Genomic DNA, 16471 nt, shown 5'->3' on the forward strand with positions numbered 1-16471 from the left:
ATTGACGTTGGAATGAAGGTCAATGCAAATGTCAACTGTCAGGATGGGTGACATTTCCTGTTACACTAGATCAGTTGTCACATCCAGATATGCTATCATTTAGGTGAATGATACCAGATGGAGGGCCAATTGCGCTATGCGACAGTCACTTGGGCTCCTTTGGGACATCTGGTAGTAATCGAAAGCATCATGGCAGTTGCAGACTATGTGACCTATGTTGCAACTGACAGATTCGTTCACGCCTGATGTGCTCTCCCATGGTGAAGGCATCTTTCAGCAGGGTAACTGTCCATGCCACATGTGCAGAACGACTCCACAGTGGTCTGAGTAGCATGGTAACTAACACTGATGTCTCGACCACTCCATTTAGCTGATCTGAACGTGTGGAATACAACTGGTGCAACATACATCCATAAATGTGTAAAAGGCATGTCAAATCCATATCATGTAGAATTGTCATTGTATTGTGTTCCACAGGTGGACAAACATGCTATTAAGCAGGTTGCTATATCTTTTGTTACGTTTACTAATGCAGGATTAGTACTAACAGAACATAAATGTACACACTATTAACCCATCAGTGCTGTGTGTTGCCATAATACAATGTTTGTAACACTTTTTTTAAATCGATGATTCCACGACATCAACGAAGCGAGAGTGTTGGCAGCACTGGATTCCGTTCCTCAAGACTGTATAGATAACTACAATGCAACAGTTTTAACAATACATTTAAGTTCTGCGGCGTAAGCAGTGTTGGAAGTCGTTGTTTGCTGTACGACGAAGAAAAATGGAGTATAAGTTCGAGTAAGTATGTTTTACACAGTAAGTTACGATATAAAATTTGGTTTTTTAGTATGGTTGTGCTTTAAATACTCAAATATATATTCTTGGGAGGTTACTGCTTGCTGTGAAGTAAATTACGTTCATTTAGTCCGTTTGAACGTCGGTGTTGCCATATGGCAACACTAGGCGCCTGTACTCAGTAAAAGGACGATTTTTTTTTTTGTTTTACAAGAGGTTTCTCGCTTGCTGAGGCGCTCGAGATTCTTTATAATGACGATATTGAAGGTGATGTGTTTCTTAAGCCCCCAGATCCGAATGTAGACACAGATGAAGATTCGGGAGATGAACATGTTGGCGGGTAAGTATGCCTATCATTGGTTTGTAATTGTTTGTATACTGATGCCGACTTTATTATGATTTGCTATTTCATTTCTTATTTTTACAGATTATTAGACAACCTGTCCTCTCGACAACTACGAGCTAATGCTGAAATAAGGATGCCAAATAACGAAAGGATTGGTGTTGAATATGAGCACTGTAATCCGCCAGCACCATTAATGCGTACTGCACAAGATCCAATTGTACCTGAAACAGCTACACAACGTCCAAATATACCACAGCCATCTGTATCTGAGGTAAGATCTACCTTATTATCGGACAATATCGTGATCTGGGCTTCTGAAAAAGATACATGTGGGAGGCAGTGGGAGAAAGGAGCTGACTTTGACAGTCAAATTACCTCTACATTTCCAAAACCTGACTACTCAAGCTATGGAAACATGTCGATCATTGACCTATTAGAACTTTCCATTGGCCAGGAATTTATTGAGCATTTACTGAAAGAAACAAAGCTTTATGCACTATTTCTCAATTGTCAGGATCCAAAAATTACAGCAGACGAAATATCGTGTTTCATCTCTATTTTGTATCTCAGTGGCTACAATAAGTTACCTTCTAAAAGAAATTATTGGGACTCAAAAGATGACTTGAAAAACTTGGCTGTGTCTCAGTCTATGAGAAGAGACAGATTTCTACAAATATGCAGGTTTCTGCACTGTGCAGATAACACTAAGATCCATGGAAATGACAGGCATGGAAAATTCGTCCAGTTATGGAGATGTTGAAGAAGTGCTGCATTGAGAATTTTGTACCTGAAGAACACCTGTCATATGACGAATTATATGGTGAAGTACTACGGCCACCATGGATGCAACCAGTTCATTCGTGGTAAGCCAATTAGATTCGGCTATAAAATATGGAGCCTAAATACTAAAGATGGATATTTGGTGAATTATGAACCATATCAGGGAAAAGTTCGTAAGGGAAAAGCAGTCTATGAGCAGTTGTTTGGCAAGTCGGCAAGTCCCTTACTTGTTTTATTGGATGAAATTCCTGAAGTGAACAGAAAAATTTGCTACAACTTCTACATGAACAATCTATTTACAGGGGCATCTCTATTTTCATTTCTCAAGTACTGTGGATACTCTGCCATTGGTACCATAAGAGAAAACAGACTTCCTAAGGAATGTATACTGGAAAACAAAAAATTATTTTCCAAGAAAGATTGGGGATATTTTGAGACAGCAATAAAGAAGAGTGATGGATTATTGTATGTGCAGTGGCTGGACAACTCAGTTGTCACAATGATCTCTTCTTCATGTGGTGCACAAGAAGTTGGCCAAGTCAAGAGATTCTCACAACTAAAAAAGCGAAATATAATGATTCCCAGACCAAAACTGGTAGCCAAATCTAGTACGTATATGGGAGGTACTCATCAGATGGATCAGAATCTAGCATGCTATCGCATTGCAATAAGAAACAAGAAATGGTACTGGTGTCTCTTTACATGGATGTTAGATGTCGCCATACAAAACATCTGGATTTTGTATAATCAAGCAAGAAACCAAACCATTTCTCAGCTTGATTTCAAGACAGACATAGCAACAGTGTACTTGCAAAGACACCAAGCTGTACCAAAAGGAGCCCGGAGTCCATCTGCATCAAGGGCATGTTCCGACAGCTGCATATCAGGTTCAATTAGGTTTGATAAGACTGACCACCTCGTCCAGCACACAGAAGGAAAGAAGAAGGAAAGGTGTGCACACAAGGACTGTAAACCAATTGTGAGAACAATGTGTTCAAAGTGTACTGTGGGATTGTGTATTGACTGTTTTATTCCATTTCATGTAAAATAACGCTGAGTTCAGAGTTTGATTCTTAATTGTACTGTGCTATAAAGTATCAATTGTATGCTGAAGACTGAATAATAAATTTGCACAAAACTTGTATATGTAATAAGAAATTTCAATAACCTACTTATTTTAGTTGAAGTTGTAATCCATAAAAAATTAGGTAGTGAAAGCACCTAGTGTTGCCATATGGCAACATCAAATATCTTGCTAATGGCGGTAATGACTTTCGTCAAAACAACTCTGTTGTGTAATTTATGACTTTTACAGACATAATAACGCAATTTTTTAAAAAATATCACGAAAAAATTAATTCCGGCGCTAACGGGTTAAAGACATATATAGCAAGTCTCTTAAGGAAAAATACCTGAGTAAAATAATTGCCATAATCATGGGTCTCAAGTGTTGAGTTTACGAGCCTCAGTGAAGGAAGTGCCATGAATATGTTTTTGCTGTCACTTTCTCAAATGCAAAGTAACGAGTACTACATAATGACTTTGTTTGGAATAATAAGCAGCAAGTCATCACATTTCCTTGGCCTTATACTGAATATTGCGTGGTAATTATAACTATTGACAGTGTTAACGACAAAAACACATTTGATTCATGTTTCTGGAGTATTTAGTAATACAATTTCTTAACATCTCAAGCTACAGATAGGGATTTTTGTTTTTCAAATTATCTGTTACCTCAATATAGTACACATTATTGCACTTTTTTCACAATTCTACCACACTTTAATGTTATTTCACAGGCATTACAATTTATTGTCCCCCTACTACGTTCATTATTTTGTAGGCCTTGAAGGCACCAACCAGGAAAATCTATGTGCATAAACTAACAATTACTTGTAGTTACTTTCTGATGTGAAGTAATGCATGTGTCTTGAAAGTACCCAACTGAGTGAAACTTTTGTCACAGATGTCACATTTGTGAGGTCCCCTTCCCATGTGGACTAATGCATCTGTCTTGAGATCACCTGATCTAGCAAATGATTTGCCACAAATTTCACATTTGTGAGGTCGTTTCTAGGTGTGTATGAATGTTTGTTTCTTGAGATCGCCTGACTCTGCAAAATATTTCCCACAAATCTCACATTTGTGAGGTTTCTTTCCAGCGTGAATTAATGTTTGTCTGTTGAGATAGCTTGACGTAGCAACAGATTACCCACAAATCTCACAGTTGTGAGGTTCCTTTCCAGTGTGAATTAATAAATGCCTCTTGAGATTCCCTGACCTAGCAAAAGATTTCACACATTTGTGAGGTTTCTTTCCAGTGTGAATTAGTACATGATTCGTGAGATAACCTGATGTAGCAAAACATTTCCCACAAATCTCACATTTGTAGGGTTTCTTTGCAGTGTGAATTAATACATGAGTCTTGAGATAACCTGATGTAGCAAAACATTTCCCACAAATCTGACATTTGTAGGGTTTCTTTCCAGTGTGAAATAATACATGAGTCTTGAGATAACCTGATGTAGTAAAACATTTTCCACAAATCTCACATTTGTGAGGTTTCTTTCCAGTGTGAATTAATACATGAGTCTTGAGACAACCTGATGTAGCAAAACATTTTGCACAAATCTCACATTTGTGAGCTTTCTTTCCAGTGTGAATTAATACATGAGTCTTGAGATAACCTTTTATAGCAAAACATTTCCCACAAATCTGACATTAGTAGGGTTTCTTTCCAGTGTGAAATAATACATGAGTCTTGAGATAACCTGATGTAGTAAAACATTTTCCACAAATCTCACATTTGTGAGGTTTCTTTCCAGTGTGAATTAATACATGAGTCTTGAGACAACCTGATGTAGCAAAACATTTTGCACAAATCTCACATTTGTGAGCTTTCTTTCCAGTGTGAATTAATACATGAGTCTTGAGATAACCTTTTATAGCAAAACATTTCCCACAAATCTCATATTTGTAGGGTTTCTTTCCAGTGTGAAATAATATATGAGTCCTGAGATAACCTGATGTAGTAAAACATTTTCCACAAATCTCACATTTGTGAGGTTTCTTTCCACTGTGAATTAATACATGAGTCTTGAGACAACCTGACGTAGCAAAACATTTTGCACAAATCTCACATTTGTGAGGCTTCTTTCCAGTGTGAACTAATACATGAGTCTTGAGACAATCTGATCTAGCAAAACATTTTCCACAAATCCCACATTTGTGAGGTTTGTTTCCAGTGTGAATTAATGTGTGCTTCTTGAGACTGCCTAACAAAGTAAAAGATTTCCCACAAATCTCACATTTGTGAACTTTCATTCCAGTGTGAATTAATAAATGAGTCTTCAGATCGCCTGACCTAGCCAACCATTTGGCACAAATACCACATTTGTTGGTTCTGTTTGCAATATGTAGATCAGCCTGGGCACTGACATTAACAGCTGTAGATAAAATTCCATAAGCACTTATTGCATCATTTGTCTTGTGTGTGTTACACATGTCATTAGAGGCCTTCTTTGAAGTTTTCCACGTTTCCTTATATGAAGACTGTTCAATGTGTTCTGTAACAGAAACTTCTGGCTCACTATCCAAGAAGATACTGCTTTGATGCTCATCACTATAGTCATATTTTTCATGGTGGCAAGCAGTTAAGCCACGATAATTCTCTCTCATTCTCAAATGTGTTTTCAAACTAACCTTACTGTGAAATACCTCACCACACCACTTACAAACATACAAAGGTGGTTGCATGCCATCAATGTGCATAAACACATGCATTATGAGTCTGTATTTTGAAGGAAAGTTCTGTTGGCAGAAATCACAGCTATATAGATGTAATTCCTTTTCCCTCTTACTACAGTCATATGGGGGGGCTACTGAGTATTCCTTATCAATAATCACATTTTCTGTACCAAACTCATGTGTTGACTTCTCCTCGTCTATCACCGAATCATCCTGGACCAGCACATGGTGACAAATTCCTTCACATGATATGCCACAGCTCCCACCAGTAGTCTGAGTCAATCTGAAGAGTGAGGACAAGAATGTTAAATGTTGATATATATACAACAAAGAAACAATATTTGAGTGTCCATAAATCCAGTACTATAGGCCACAAGTCATAAAAGTGCATAAGAAATTGCATATTTAGTAACTGTTAATGATTTAAAATTATTATATTCCTCCAGAAGGAAAGAACTGATGAGGTAAAAATGGTTTAAACCGAAATTAACCACAGGAAATTCAATAATGATGAATCTGAGTCACTGCTGATTTCATTTGAAATTTTAAATGAGACTTAAAATAATTCACTTTCATGTGTTACAATCTTTTCAAAATACAGTACTACAAGTTAACAGTTTACACCAATTTATTAAATGTATCAAAAAAATTCTTACATTCAAGGTATTTAAGATTTAATTAAGAGAAATAATTTTTAAATGTTCTTCTCCCATTATCTTTTTTTGTTTCGCAAACACTTTCACCTTTGGAAATGATAAATTTATTTCACCTAATTAACAGATTGTTTTTGTTTGATTCCCAATGAGTAAAGAACTAGTGCAAGCTTCAACATTTTGTTAGGTATCTAGAATGGATGTTAATCAGGTGAATAATGACGGTTCATGAACAAGAATCAATGTCACATCAATCAAGGGAAAAATCTGCATACTGATGAATGAATGTAAATGACACACTTGCAGGTGGTTTTAATCTAAGACTGTGTTTTTGGCACTGCAACTTGTATGAAGCCTTGCACAAATGGAAATACTGTCTGAAAAGATGTAAATAGTTGTAAATTTTCCAATATATTTGCACTGAGCCTTTTTGAAAATTTTTACATCTTCCTAACATCTGGTCATCTGGCATTGCAGAACACCATTGACTGAAGGGCACACATATAAATGGCCACTTCATCACCCATTAGACACCGCTAGCTGACACCACATATTGTGTGGCAGTGGTAACAGCTGATGCATGAGCTACCCCTGTAGTATCTGGGTCCCATTATTCCACCTGCAGTTAAACCCTTTCCCACAGAACAGAACTGTGATGCCTTTCAGGTCCCCAGTATGTGCATCATGTTTGACATGAAAGAGTATGAACTACTGATGGCATGCATACCCAGTGCTATCTTTTGCTCTGCGACTTTTGACTGTTTTGCGTTTTCTTGGGGATATAGTTTTGCGTGGCATGGTATCTGGTAAATTTCGAGTGTTTTTAAACTCTTAATTAGGATCACACGATTTTTTTAACGTAACTGGTATCATGGTGTGTGCCAGATTCTAGAAGTTGACAACTGTATCATTAGATATTGTAGCTTTTTTAAACTCAATTAGGTACAACATGCATTTTCATACATATGGAAGTTAAGTAACTGAACGTTAATAATTAAGAAAGAAATAAAAAAATATGCAAGTAAGGTTTCAGACAAATAGCTTTCTTTTTCTCAAAGTACTAGATATAAAACTTACAATTAAAATTTTATGCTATGCCAGTGAACCATAAACAAACCAGGATAAAAAGAGAATTTGCTGAAAAATTCAACAATAAGTAAAGTTTGATGTTAATTATCAATTGTTTTAGAGACCTCCATGTAACCATTGTATAGGTACTGGGTACTTGTGTCATATCCTTAATATTTACTGCACAACATTTTTTGTGGCATGCACATTCATAAACTGTTCATGCAGTGATAATGGAAGTGCACATGTATTTTATCAACACACATACTACAGCCTGGACAGTAACAGTGCTGATGGCTCACACCACTGATGGTTAGAAATTTTGGCACTAAAGCTGTTACCTCTACTTTATTCCTTCCGTTGTTCTCTTGATTCTCAAACCAAAGAGCTGTCATCATGAACAAAAACCGTTTCTTACATTCTATATATATATATATATATATATATATATATATATATATATATATATATATATATACCGGTACTCTCTATCCAACAACTAGTTGGGTCAGGGGATTAATGGGACTTCACCACCTTTACTCGGTCTTTCGGCTGAGGCTGGTTGTGACATGACAATGCATATATAGGCTAGTATTGTGATGGGGTCACAACTCCCAAAGACGCCCCCCCCCCCCCCCGCCAGATTTTATACACCCCAACTGTTTGCGTCCAGTGTAATTCATGGGAAAGTGCGAATGTCTGCAAATGTTTGCGAGCTGTGTAACTGAGGTGAAACGTGGGGACCAGCCCGGTATTCACCTATTAGGATGAGGAAAACCGCCTAAAAACCCCTTCCAGGCTGGCTGGCACACCGGCCCTTCATCGTTAATCCTCTGTGCGGATTCGATCCAGGTTTGCTGTAGCTACCCGAATCCAGGAAGCAGCATATTAGTGCTCTTCGCTACCCTTGTGGGTCGTTTGATACATTGCCATGAAAATATAACATCTGCTTCCATCTACTAAGGAAATATTGTCAATGCATTTGATGTCAGGGTTGGAGACTGCTGTTAATACAAGCAAGCCTATAAAAAGCTTTTATCTCAGAAACATCAACATCATGCAAAGAAGGTATGTTCTTTTGAACATTTTTATATTATCAAGATTGTTCCAACACTGTTGAAACCCATCTAAAATTCCTCAAGGGAAAAGTACACCTGATTTGTTGTTCAGTGTCTCGATTTCTACCCATCACATTACCACTGAGTACCAGGGCAGGAATCTGCAAAGCAATGTTATATTGTCTAGCACAAACATTGCTTTGGTTGTGCATTTCTCCATTTGAAAGCGTTTCCCCTCCCACCACCACCACCACTGCCACCACCAAGGCCCTGTTGTGAATTTGTATCACAAAGTTTACAGTCTATTTTTTTAACACAGTCCATTGTAGCCAATGTCACGAATGATGATGATGATAATGTTGATGATGATGATGATGATGATGACAACACAAACACCCAGTTACCAGGCAGAGAAAGTCCCCAACCTGGCCACGAATCGTACCCGGGACCCCATGATCCAGAAGCAGCAATGCTAGCTACTAGACCATGATCTGCAGACAGAACTCATGGAGAATAACAAGTCCATTCAGGCAGGTTTTAATGATTAGAGATATGTGGCACACACTGCATATTGTAAAAGACACTAACACAAGACACATAACTATTACACTGTAATAACAACAATACACACAAGCTGTTGATAAAAACCTCTGCTGAGTAGCAATCATAGAATGATTGTGGTATCTCTGCAAGACATCATAGCAACTTTATTATGAATTTATTGAGGGGGAAACTGTCTGATGTTTGGGTGCTGCAGCGTGCGCTCTATACTTTGTAGGATGCTGTAACATTGTAATGAAATAAAAGAGGAGAAACGATCAGAGCGATGATAATGGTCGTTCTGGTACATTTATTAGGATATGATCAGAAGTTATGTGTTCAAAATGGTCCACTGACTCTGCAACATGTTGTATCCATGACATGACATGGTTAACAGTTGCCTATAGCATATTCAGTGTAATCAGATTGAGTGTCATCATATGATATCTTTCTGATCAGGAATATCTGGATACATCCCCAATAAATCTTTCAAATATCCCACCATGCACATGTCGCATGAACTTAGGTCGGGGGATCACTAAGGCCACATGTCTTTAAACTGCCTAGATATAATGTGGGTGATACCAAAGATTTCATGAAACCAATAGTTCACTCGACAACTGCCATATCATGCCACCCCATCTCACATCAAAATAATGGTGCAGACACTTGTGGTCTTGAAATGCTTGAATCACGTTACATAACAAGGTCCTTATAAAGTTCAGATGTCTCTGTACACCTAAGAGGTGCTTGACCTGTCACCTACAAGGAACAGCGACTCAGAATGAAGGGGCTTGTGAAATCACACCACACTGTCACATAAGCTGAGTGCAGTGGATGTTCCTGCCCAAGATTTGGGAGGACAACCCCATATGTGACAGTTCTGTGCATTCATGGCCCCATGCAGAGTAAAATATGCCTTGTACTTCCAAAGAATATTCCCCAGCCCAAAATTACTCTTTTCCAGGCATGCCAAAAATAAAGAAAAAGTCACAGCATTGTGGCCTATCCTGGAGCTTCTTTAGCAGCAAATTCTGAGCCTTATAGAGATATTAGTGTGAAATGTGCCACAAAATCTTTTGAACTGTTGACTGGGGGAGACACAGTAAGAGGCAGTGTGTGAGAGTGTGAGTGTGAGTGAGAGAGAGAGAGAGAGAGAGAGAGAGAGAGAGAGAGAGAGAGAGAGAGATCCTGTGACAACTCTAACACTTAATGCAGAATTTGAGGTATCTGCTGCATGGTCAGCTAAAAGCAACTTGAATGAGCGCTATGGGAATCTGCTGCACCACTAAATTCACCTATTTCTTCAAATTTCTTGATTGTATTCTTCACCATACTTATTGACATGGAGCTCTTCCCAGCCATTTATATCAATGATATTCTTGCAATGCAGTGCTGCTGTTCTGATAAAACAACTGTACCACCCATGCAAGGCGTCTCTTCTCAATAGGCATTTCATTTCATATGGAAACCTTAAACCTTTTTAACTGGGTGTATGTCCAGAAAAGAAATATTCTTAGATTTCCCAGTTAGAAACGTGCTTTCCAGGATGAAAAACGTTTTAGTGGGTGGAAGTACATTTTTCCATCTTGAAAGATATCGTTACCCTAGGAGCTGTAAACCTCATCAATCCCTTGAATGGTTATGGGTTTATAAGATTGTATAGAAGTTTCTGGCAGTTTAGGAATCTGAACCTAGCAAAAATCAAAGCATTTATGAAGGAACTTTGATGTGTGGCAACATGTCCACTACATATTTTCGTATGACGAAAGTATGAACACGAATTCCAACAATTACATCACAGTAGCTTCTAAAGCACTGAAAGATTATGACGTGCTTTTGTGCGCCAAGCATAGCTTGTGTCACATGATCTCGCCAGCCGATGACAGCAGATATTCAGAGCATAGGAAATGTGATGTCAGCCAATAACAAAATGAATGTTAAGCTGTGCAAACACACAAGCGGAAGAAGTTAATTGTTTAAATTACTGTACATCAGTACAACTACAAGGAAAGTTAAGTTTTCATATATAATACTGACATTCTAACAGCTTTTGCTGTTTTTCTGAGGGCACCAGTTTCAATTTTAGCAGCTTTATATTTCTGACAAGTACGATTATAAATTTCACTGATGTGCACCAGACACTTCGTGGGTTACGTGGTTGGATATGTGTTCTGTAGAGCACTTCGACTTCTCCCATAGTAAAGCCAGTTACATGTGAAATCACTCAAGAACTTCGCTCTTGTTTTTGAAAGGCAACTATATTTTTTGCCAGCATTATTGCATAATCTGTCAATGAGGAAAGTATAATAATTATGAAAGACTAAACTCGAAACTTCGTCATTTTTTGTATTACCTTTTCAACATATAGCAAATGCAAGTGTGCCACCAAAATTTAAAAATATAAGGCATAAATGACTTGTCCTCTGGGCCCAAAATTTTTTCACATTTGCTGGTGGTCAGCGTTAAGTCTTGAATGTGAATATAATGCTCCATGATTTAAGAAAATCATCACACATTCTGACATGCATGATCATCTTCCATAAAAGGAAATTTACTTTGAAAGTAATGCTTCTGAAACCAACATTCGAGATATTTCACCACGTCCTGTTAGAAATGTAACCAGTTGTGACTTCACTCATCAAAATCTGCCCAGGAATGAGATATATTGAAAGAAGTTCATTGTTAGAAAATATTGTAGAATCTTTAACAGCGCTGTCGGCAGATGCCTGTGTGTGCACTTATTCTGTTTATGTGAATGGCTCATTTTCTTTGCAACGAAAGATTTATTTTGGTGATATTCCCTCTTTTGAGTTTTATTGCTGCAGTATTTTTCTGCAGTGGCGAGCTAAACTAATTTTTTTTATTAGTGTATCAGTTCCTAGCAATCAAAATTACAAAAATTTAACTGAAAAACAAAATTAAAAAATTCCTACAATTCTGAAAAATCCCTCATCCGGATCTGAACAGATCTCAGTCCTTTTGTGTGGCTATATTAAAGACAAGGTGTACAACAGTAATCCCAAACCACTGCTGAGCTGAAAAGCGACATTCAGGTGGTCATCGACGACAATGACGTTCTGACACGTCAGTGGGTATAGCAGAATTTTGCTATTTGGCTGAGCTACATCATCGCCAATGATGGCAGGCATATCGAACATGTCATAACCTAAATCCCAATATCTGTGGTGAAGTTTACATGTTGAATAAAGTGTGTGACCGCTGTAGTTTGTAACTTATTTACGATTTTTTCATATACTTCAATAATTATCACCTTGTATGCTTGCTAAGTAACAGACTGGGTACTGGGCTACATATCCCTCACTGCTACCTGTGTTTTGACTAAGTAATTCAATTACATATGTTTGTGTGGCTTTCTGCCCAAGTTGAAAGTGAGGTTACTACTTCCTTTGCCATAATGCATAGGAAGTTGAAATCACTGTTAATGTTCGTCATCTTTAACACACAGTATCACTCCTTCACTCTCTCATTCTTTCATGGAAACAATTGTGGTCAAGAGAAAATTTAAGGGACCACTGATTGAAGCTTTCCACTTTTGATGAGGTTTGTCTACTGGAGAGTGTATATCATCCATGTACACACACTTTAGAACCATTTACTCTAAATGTCTGATTAAATATATTTACTTTGTGATTGATCAAAATGTTTGCAGATAATCACTTTATCGGTTAGTAGTATTAACTGCTCAGGATGTTACACATTGTTTCAATGAATTAAAAATTGTAGTTTAAGAATAAAACAATGAAATGGCTTTTCATCCAAATTTCCAAATCGGCAGGTTAATGTGTAATATCATATCCTACTGATTTCTGTACTCTGTCTTCAAAAAGTATATGCCTGTCTGGTACCCACGTAGGTGCATTTCTTATATACCTGCTGTCAAATAGGACAAGTTACACAGCATAGAGGTCTAGTGAATCCCTTTTAGATATTGCTCAGAAGACTGAAACTTTCATGATCTACAGATGGCAAGTGCTGACTATCTACTTGATAGTCCTCTGAACACAACTAATAAGACCATTACAAATTTAATTTATCACGCACTGCTCAAATGTAACATTGACACACAGGTGGTCAGTGCATTCTGGCAATCATAGTGTACATAATAGAGTGGTACCTTTTGAACCCAGGCAGAAAGTCAATCAGTATTTTCTTGGATTCTTTGACACAGGTAAACCACATGCTGACCAAACTTTCAACATGATTTTGTTTACAGCTGGTAAGACACAAATTACGATAACTATAGAGTTATGTACAGTCCTTGCCTGGTTTGATGATATTACACTACATTAATACATGTTCCACAGATCCCAAATATGTCACTTTGCAATGTGGAACTTGTAAGTTTAACATTAGCTATCTTTACACAATATATATATTTTTTAAATTACTATTTCATATTTAAAAATTTATGTACTGAGTAGACGATGTCCTCATTCATAAATACTTTTGATTTGTTTTTAGAAGCTGGTTGGCTATCTGTCTGACTGTTAATTCTACCTGGTAGACAAACAAAGATTTTTCTGGCTGCACAGTTCATCTCTTTCTGTGCCAAAGTCAGATTTAGCCACTGCTCTTTGCTATTATCTTTGAACTGTGATTCTTGTATTGTGAAGGTACTGCGAACCTCCCTAGTCCCTTAAATAAGTGTCTGCAAGGTGATCTTCAGTGCTTCCCGACTATTATTCTGATTACAGGCTTTTGTGCAATGAATACTTTTCTCTAAATTATGTGACCCTAAAACTTCAAGCTATATGAAAGCAGTGAATGGAAATATTCATTTTAAGTTAATTTATTGATATGTTTGTCACCAAAATTTGCAATAACCCTAATTGCGTAAGATGCTGAACTGACATGTTTCATAAGGTCATGATGTGCGTCTTCAAATTAATTTTTTATCTATGCACACACCCAGAAATTTCAAATATTCTGCTTAGCAACAGATTCCTGTTCAAAATCTATACTTATCAATGGTATTCTGCCATTTACTGCACAGAACAGTGTACACTGTGTTTTTTCAAAACCATCTGCAGACAACCACTTAATTTCCTGAAAGACATAATTCACAGTTTCCTCAGCTAACTCATATTTCTTTGGTGTGATTACTGCATCATCAGAAAAAGAACTAGCTTTGCATCTTCATGAATGTGGAGAGTCAGGTCATGAACATATATTAAGAAAAATATGAGAAACAAACGTGAACACTGTGGGACACCATTCTTCATACCTCCTCAGTTAGAGGATGTAGTGTTATCAAAGTAACATTACCATTTCCGCTCGTTTACATGACCGCGACGCAGCCAAGCCTGGATCGACACTAATAGACCAAAAGATTTACTGACTTTAAAAGAAAAGCAATACTACACAATAACAAAAATGATTCAGAAATGAAAGGAGAATGGTAGTGTTCCACCCTGCCTCAATGCTGTGTTGGGTCCATCAGCATGATCGTAGGTTCTGGAGATAAACTGATACAAAATTATTAACATTAAAGTAAGGAGGAGATGGAGATACTTATGGATAATTTGGCTATATAAGCATACGTTTTTAATGCTACATACGTTTTAATATTAAGTTACAATGGCTGGTGCATATTAACAAAAGCTTTGTACATAACAGGCAATACTTCATATTCATGTCCTCTCGATGGACCCTGTTCGTAATTAATTACATAAAACTACATGTTTTCTGATTGAAAAGACAATTAGGACATTTAAAGAGTATTTTACACAAATTTTAAAATTTTTGCAGAACACAGCAAGTCTGCCTTTCATGGAATAGAAACAGTAAAAGGTGAATCGCTCAAGGCTTCATTTGTCTTCAAATAACAGAATTCTTTTTTTATATCATTAATCGATACGTGTACTTAGAGATTTACGACCGCTGGGTGAGAGTGGCAAAGATAAAGAATAATAGACTCTGCCACTGCTATGTGACGATTGATTTCTTTTACATTACAATTGTTTGATAACTTCAGGCCATCAGGCGTTTACCATTGAGCGTATACTAATGTTTGTAGGCCGAAAATTACTAATATTACAAGGACTGCTAACTTTAGCTCACTATCTCTACTGTTAACTTCAACCTTCTGCACTCTTCCACTTAAATATGATTAAAACCGTTTGTGCATATCCTGCTCACAACAGGCTTTTAGTACTCCGTTGGAAGTGCCATCAGTTCCATGCATGCTTTTACATTGAGTGAATTTATTATTTTCCTAATTTCAGTTCGAGAGGTGGTTTGAATTTCAATTTTATCAAATTGCATAGGTATTCCTTCTTCCACGTACAACCTTGTATTTCCTAATGAACAGCTGTATCCTAATTTCTCTACAACATTTAATAAAATGATTATTAAAATTACTTCTGATTTTTGTTAAACTTTTCATTGAGTTTGATAGGAATAAAATCTTTGTGATTTCCACTGTTGTTTCCTTTCTAGCAATATCCCAAATTGTTTTAATTTTATCATCAGAGGTGCTCATCCAAGACATGGTGCACACACTTCTTGGTTTTTCAATAACTTTTCCTAATACAGTGCAACAGTTTTTTGTAATATTTGGCTCTTACTCGATAATTACTCCTGGCAGTAAAATAAATTTCGATTTTCTGTATACAACATATTATTATCTCTTTAATAAGTCACAGCTTTTTAGATTGTTTCTTACAATTACGATTTGTTGTTTCCTTTGGGAAATTATTTTCACATTAAATTTGAAATTAGCATCGGCTTCCCTGTAGATCTCGTCCCATTCTGTTTCTAGCTTTACAATTGTTAAATTGAATGCACTATTTTGGAGAACTATTTTGCATTACTTGTATGGAACTATGTTATATAGTATACCTAGATGTGCATCATGATCATAAGGATCATTCTCAAAAGAGGTAAGTATTTATTTGATTAAATTTACATTCAGTCTATAAAGTATCTTTCTTAGTGCTGCTTTCCTGTACTACCTATGCAGCAAAATCTAAAACTGACGTCAAATTGAAAGAACCAAGAAATACTCCAAGGTAGTTCTATCGGATTTCTTCAGAATATCTACATCGGAAACCCCGGAAACTATAATTTGCTTGTCTGACTGGCAGATGGCACAATAAAGATTCAAAGTATTTCAGAAATCGTTGGAAATATCTGACTGGGGACCTATACACAGCTAGAACTATAAAGGTTCCTTTTAGTTTAAGCTCACAGGCACAGGCACATGCATCTGCATGTTGCTCTAAGCAATATGTTTTTTAGTTTCTGAATTTTTCATACTGTCTTTAATTTTAACGTACGAAGTCCCCTCTACTTGCCCACTCCCATCCCTCTTGCCCCTCTGCTCAACTCCCTTTCTCCTCTGCTTTTCTTTCCCCTCCTCTTCCCCTCAACGGTACCTCATCCAACTTCTCTGCACTAAGAGGCAATCTCACAATCTTGTGCTTCATTTCTGGTGCTAAGCTGTGAAGTTCATA

General features: G+C 37.0%; 1 protein-coding gene across 1 annotated transcript in view; it reads right to left on the bottom strand.

Moving 5' to 3' along the window:
• Positions 1 to 2116: 2116 nt before the first annotated feature.
• LOC124719874 overlaps positions 2117 to 16471 on the bottom strand; it is a 106045-nt gene continuing 91690 nt past the window's right edge. The window contains exons 8-9 of the mRNA XM_047245056.1: positions 5845 to 5957; positions 2117 to 2175 (exon numbers count right to left, since the gene is read on the bottom strand). Coding sequence (XP_047101012.1) covers positions 2117 to 2175; positions 5845 to 5957 — 172 coding nt within the window. The remainder of the gene's footprint in view (positions 2176 to 5844; positions 5958 to 16471) is intronic.

The sequence above is a fragment of the Schistocerca piceifrons genome, chromosome 11, assembly GCF_021461385.2.
Source record: "Schistocerca piceifrons isolate TAMUIC-IGC-003096 chromosome 11, iqSchPice1.1, whole genome shotgun sequence".
NCBI classification, from domain to species: domain Eukaryota; kingdom Metazoa; phylum Arthropoda; class Insecta; order Orthoptera; family Acrididae; genus Schistocerca; species Schistocerca piceifrons.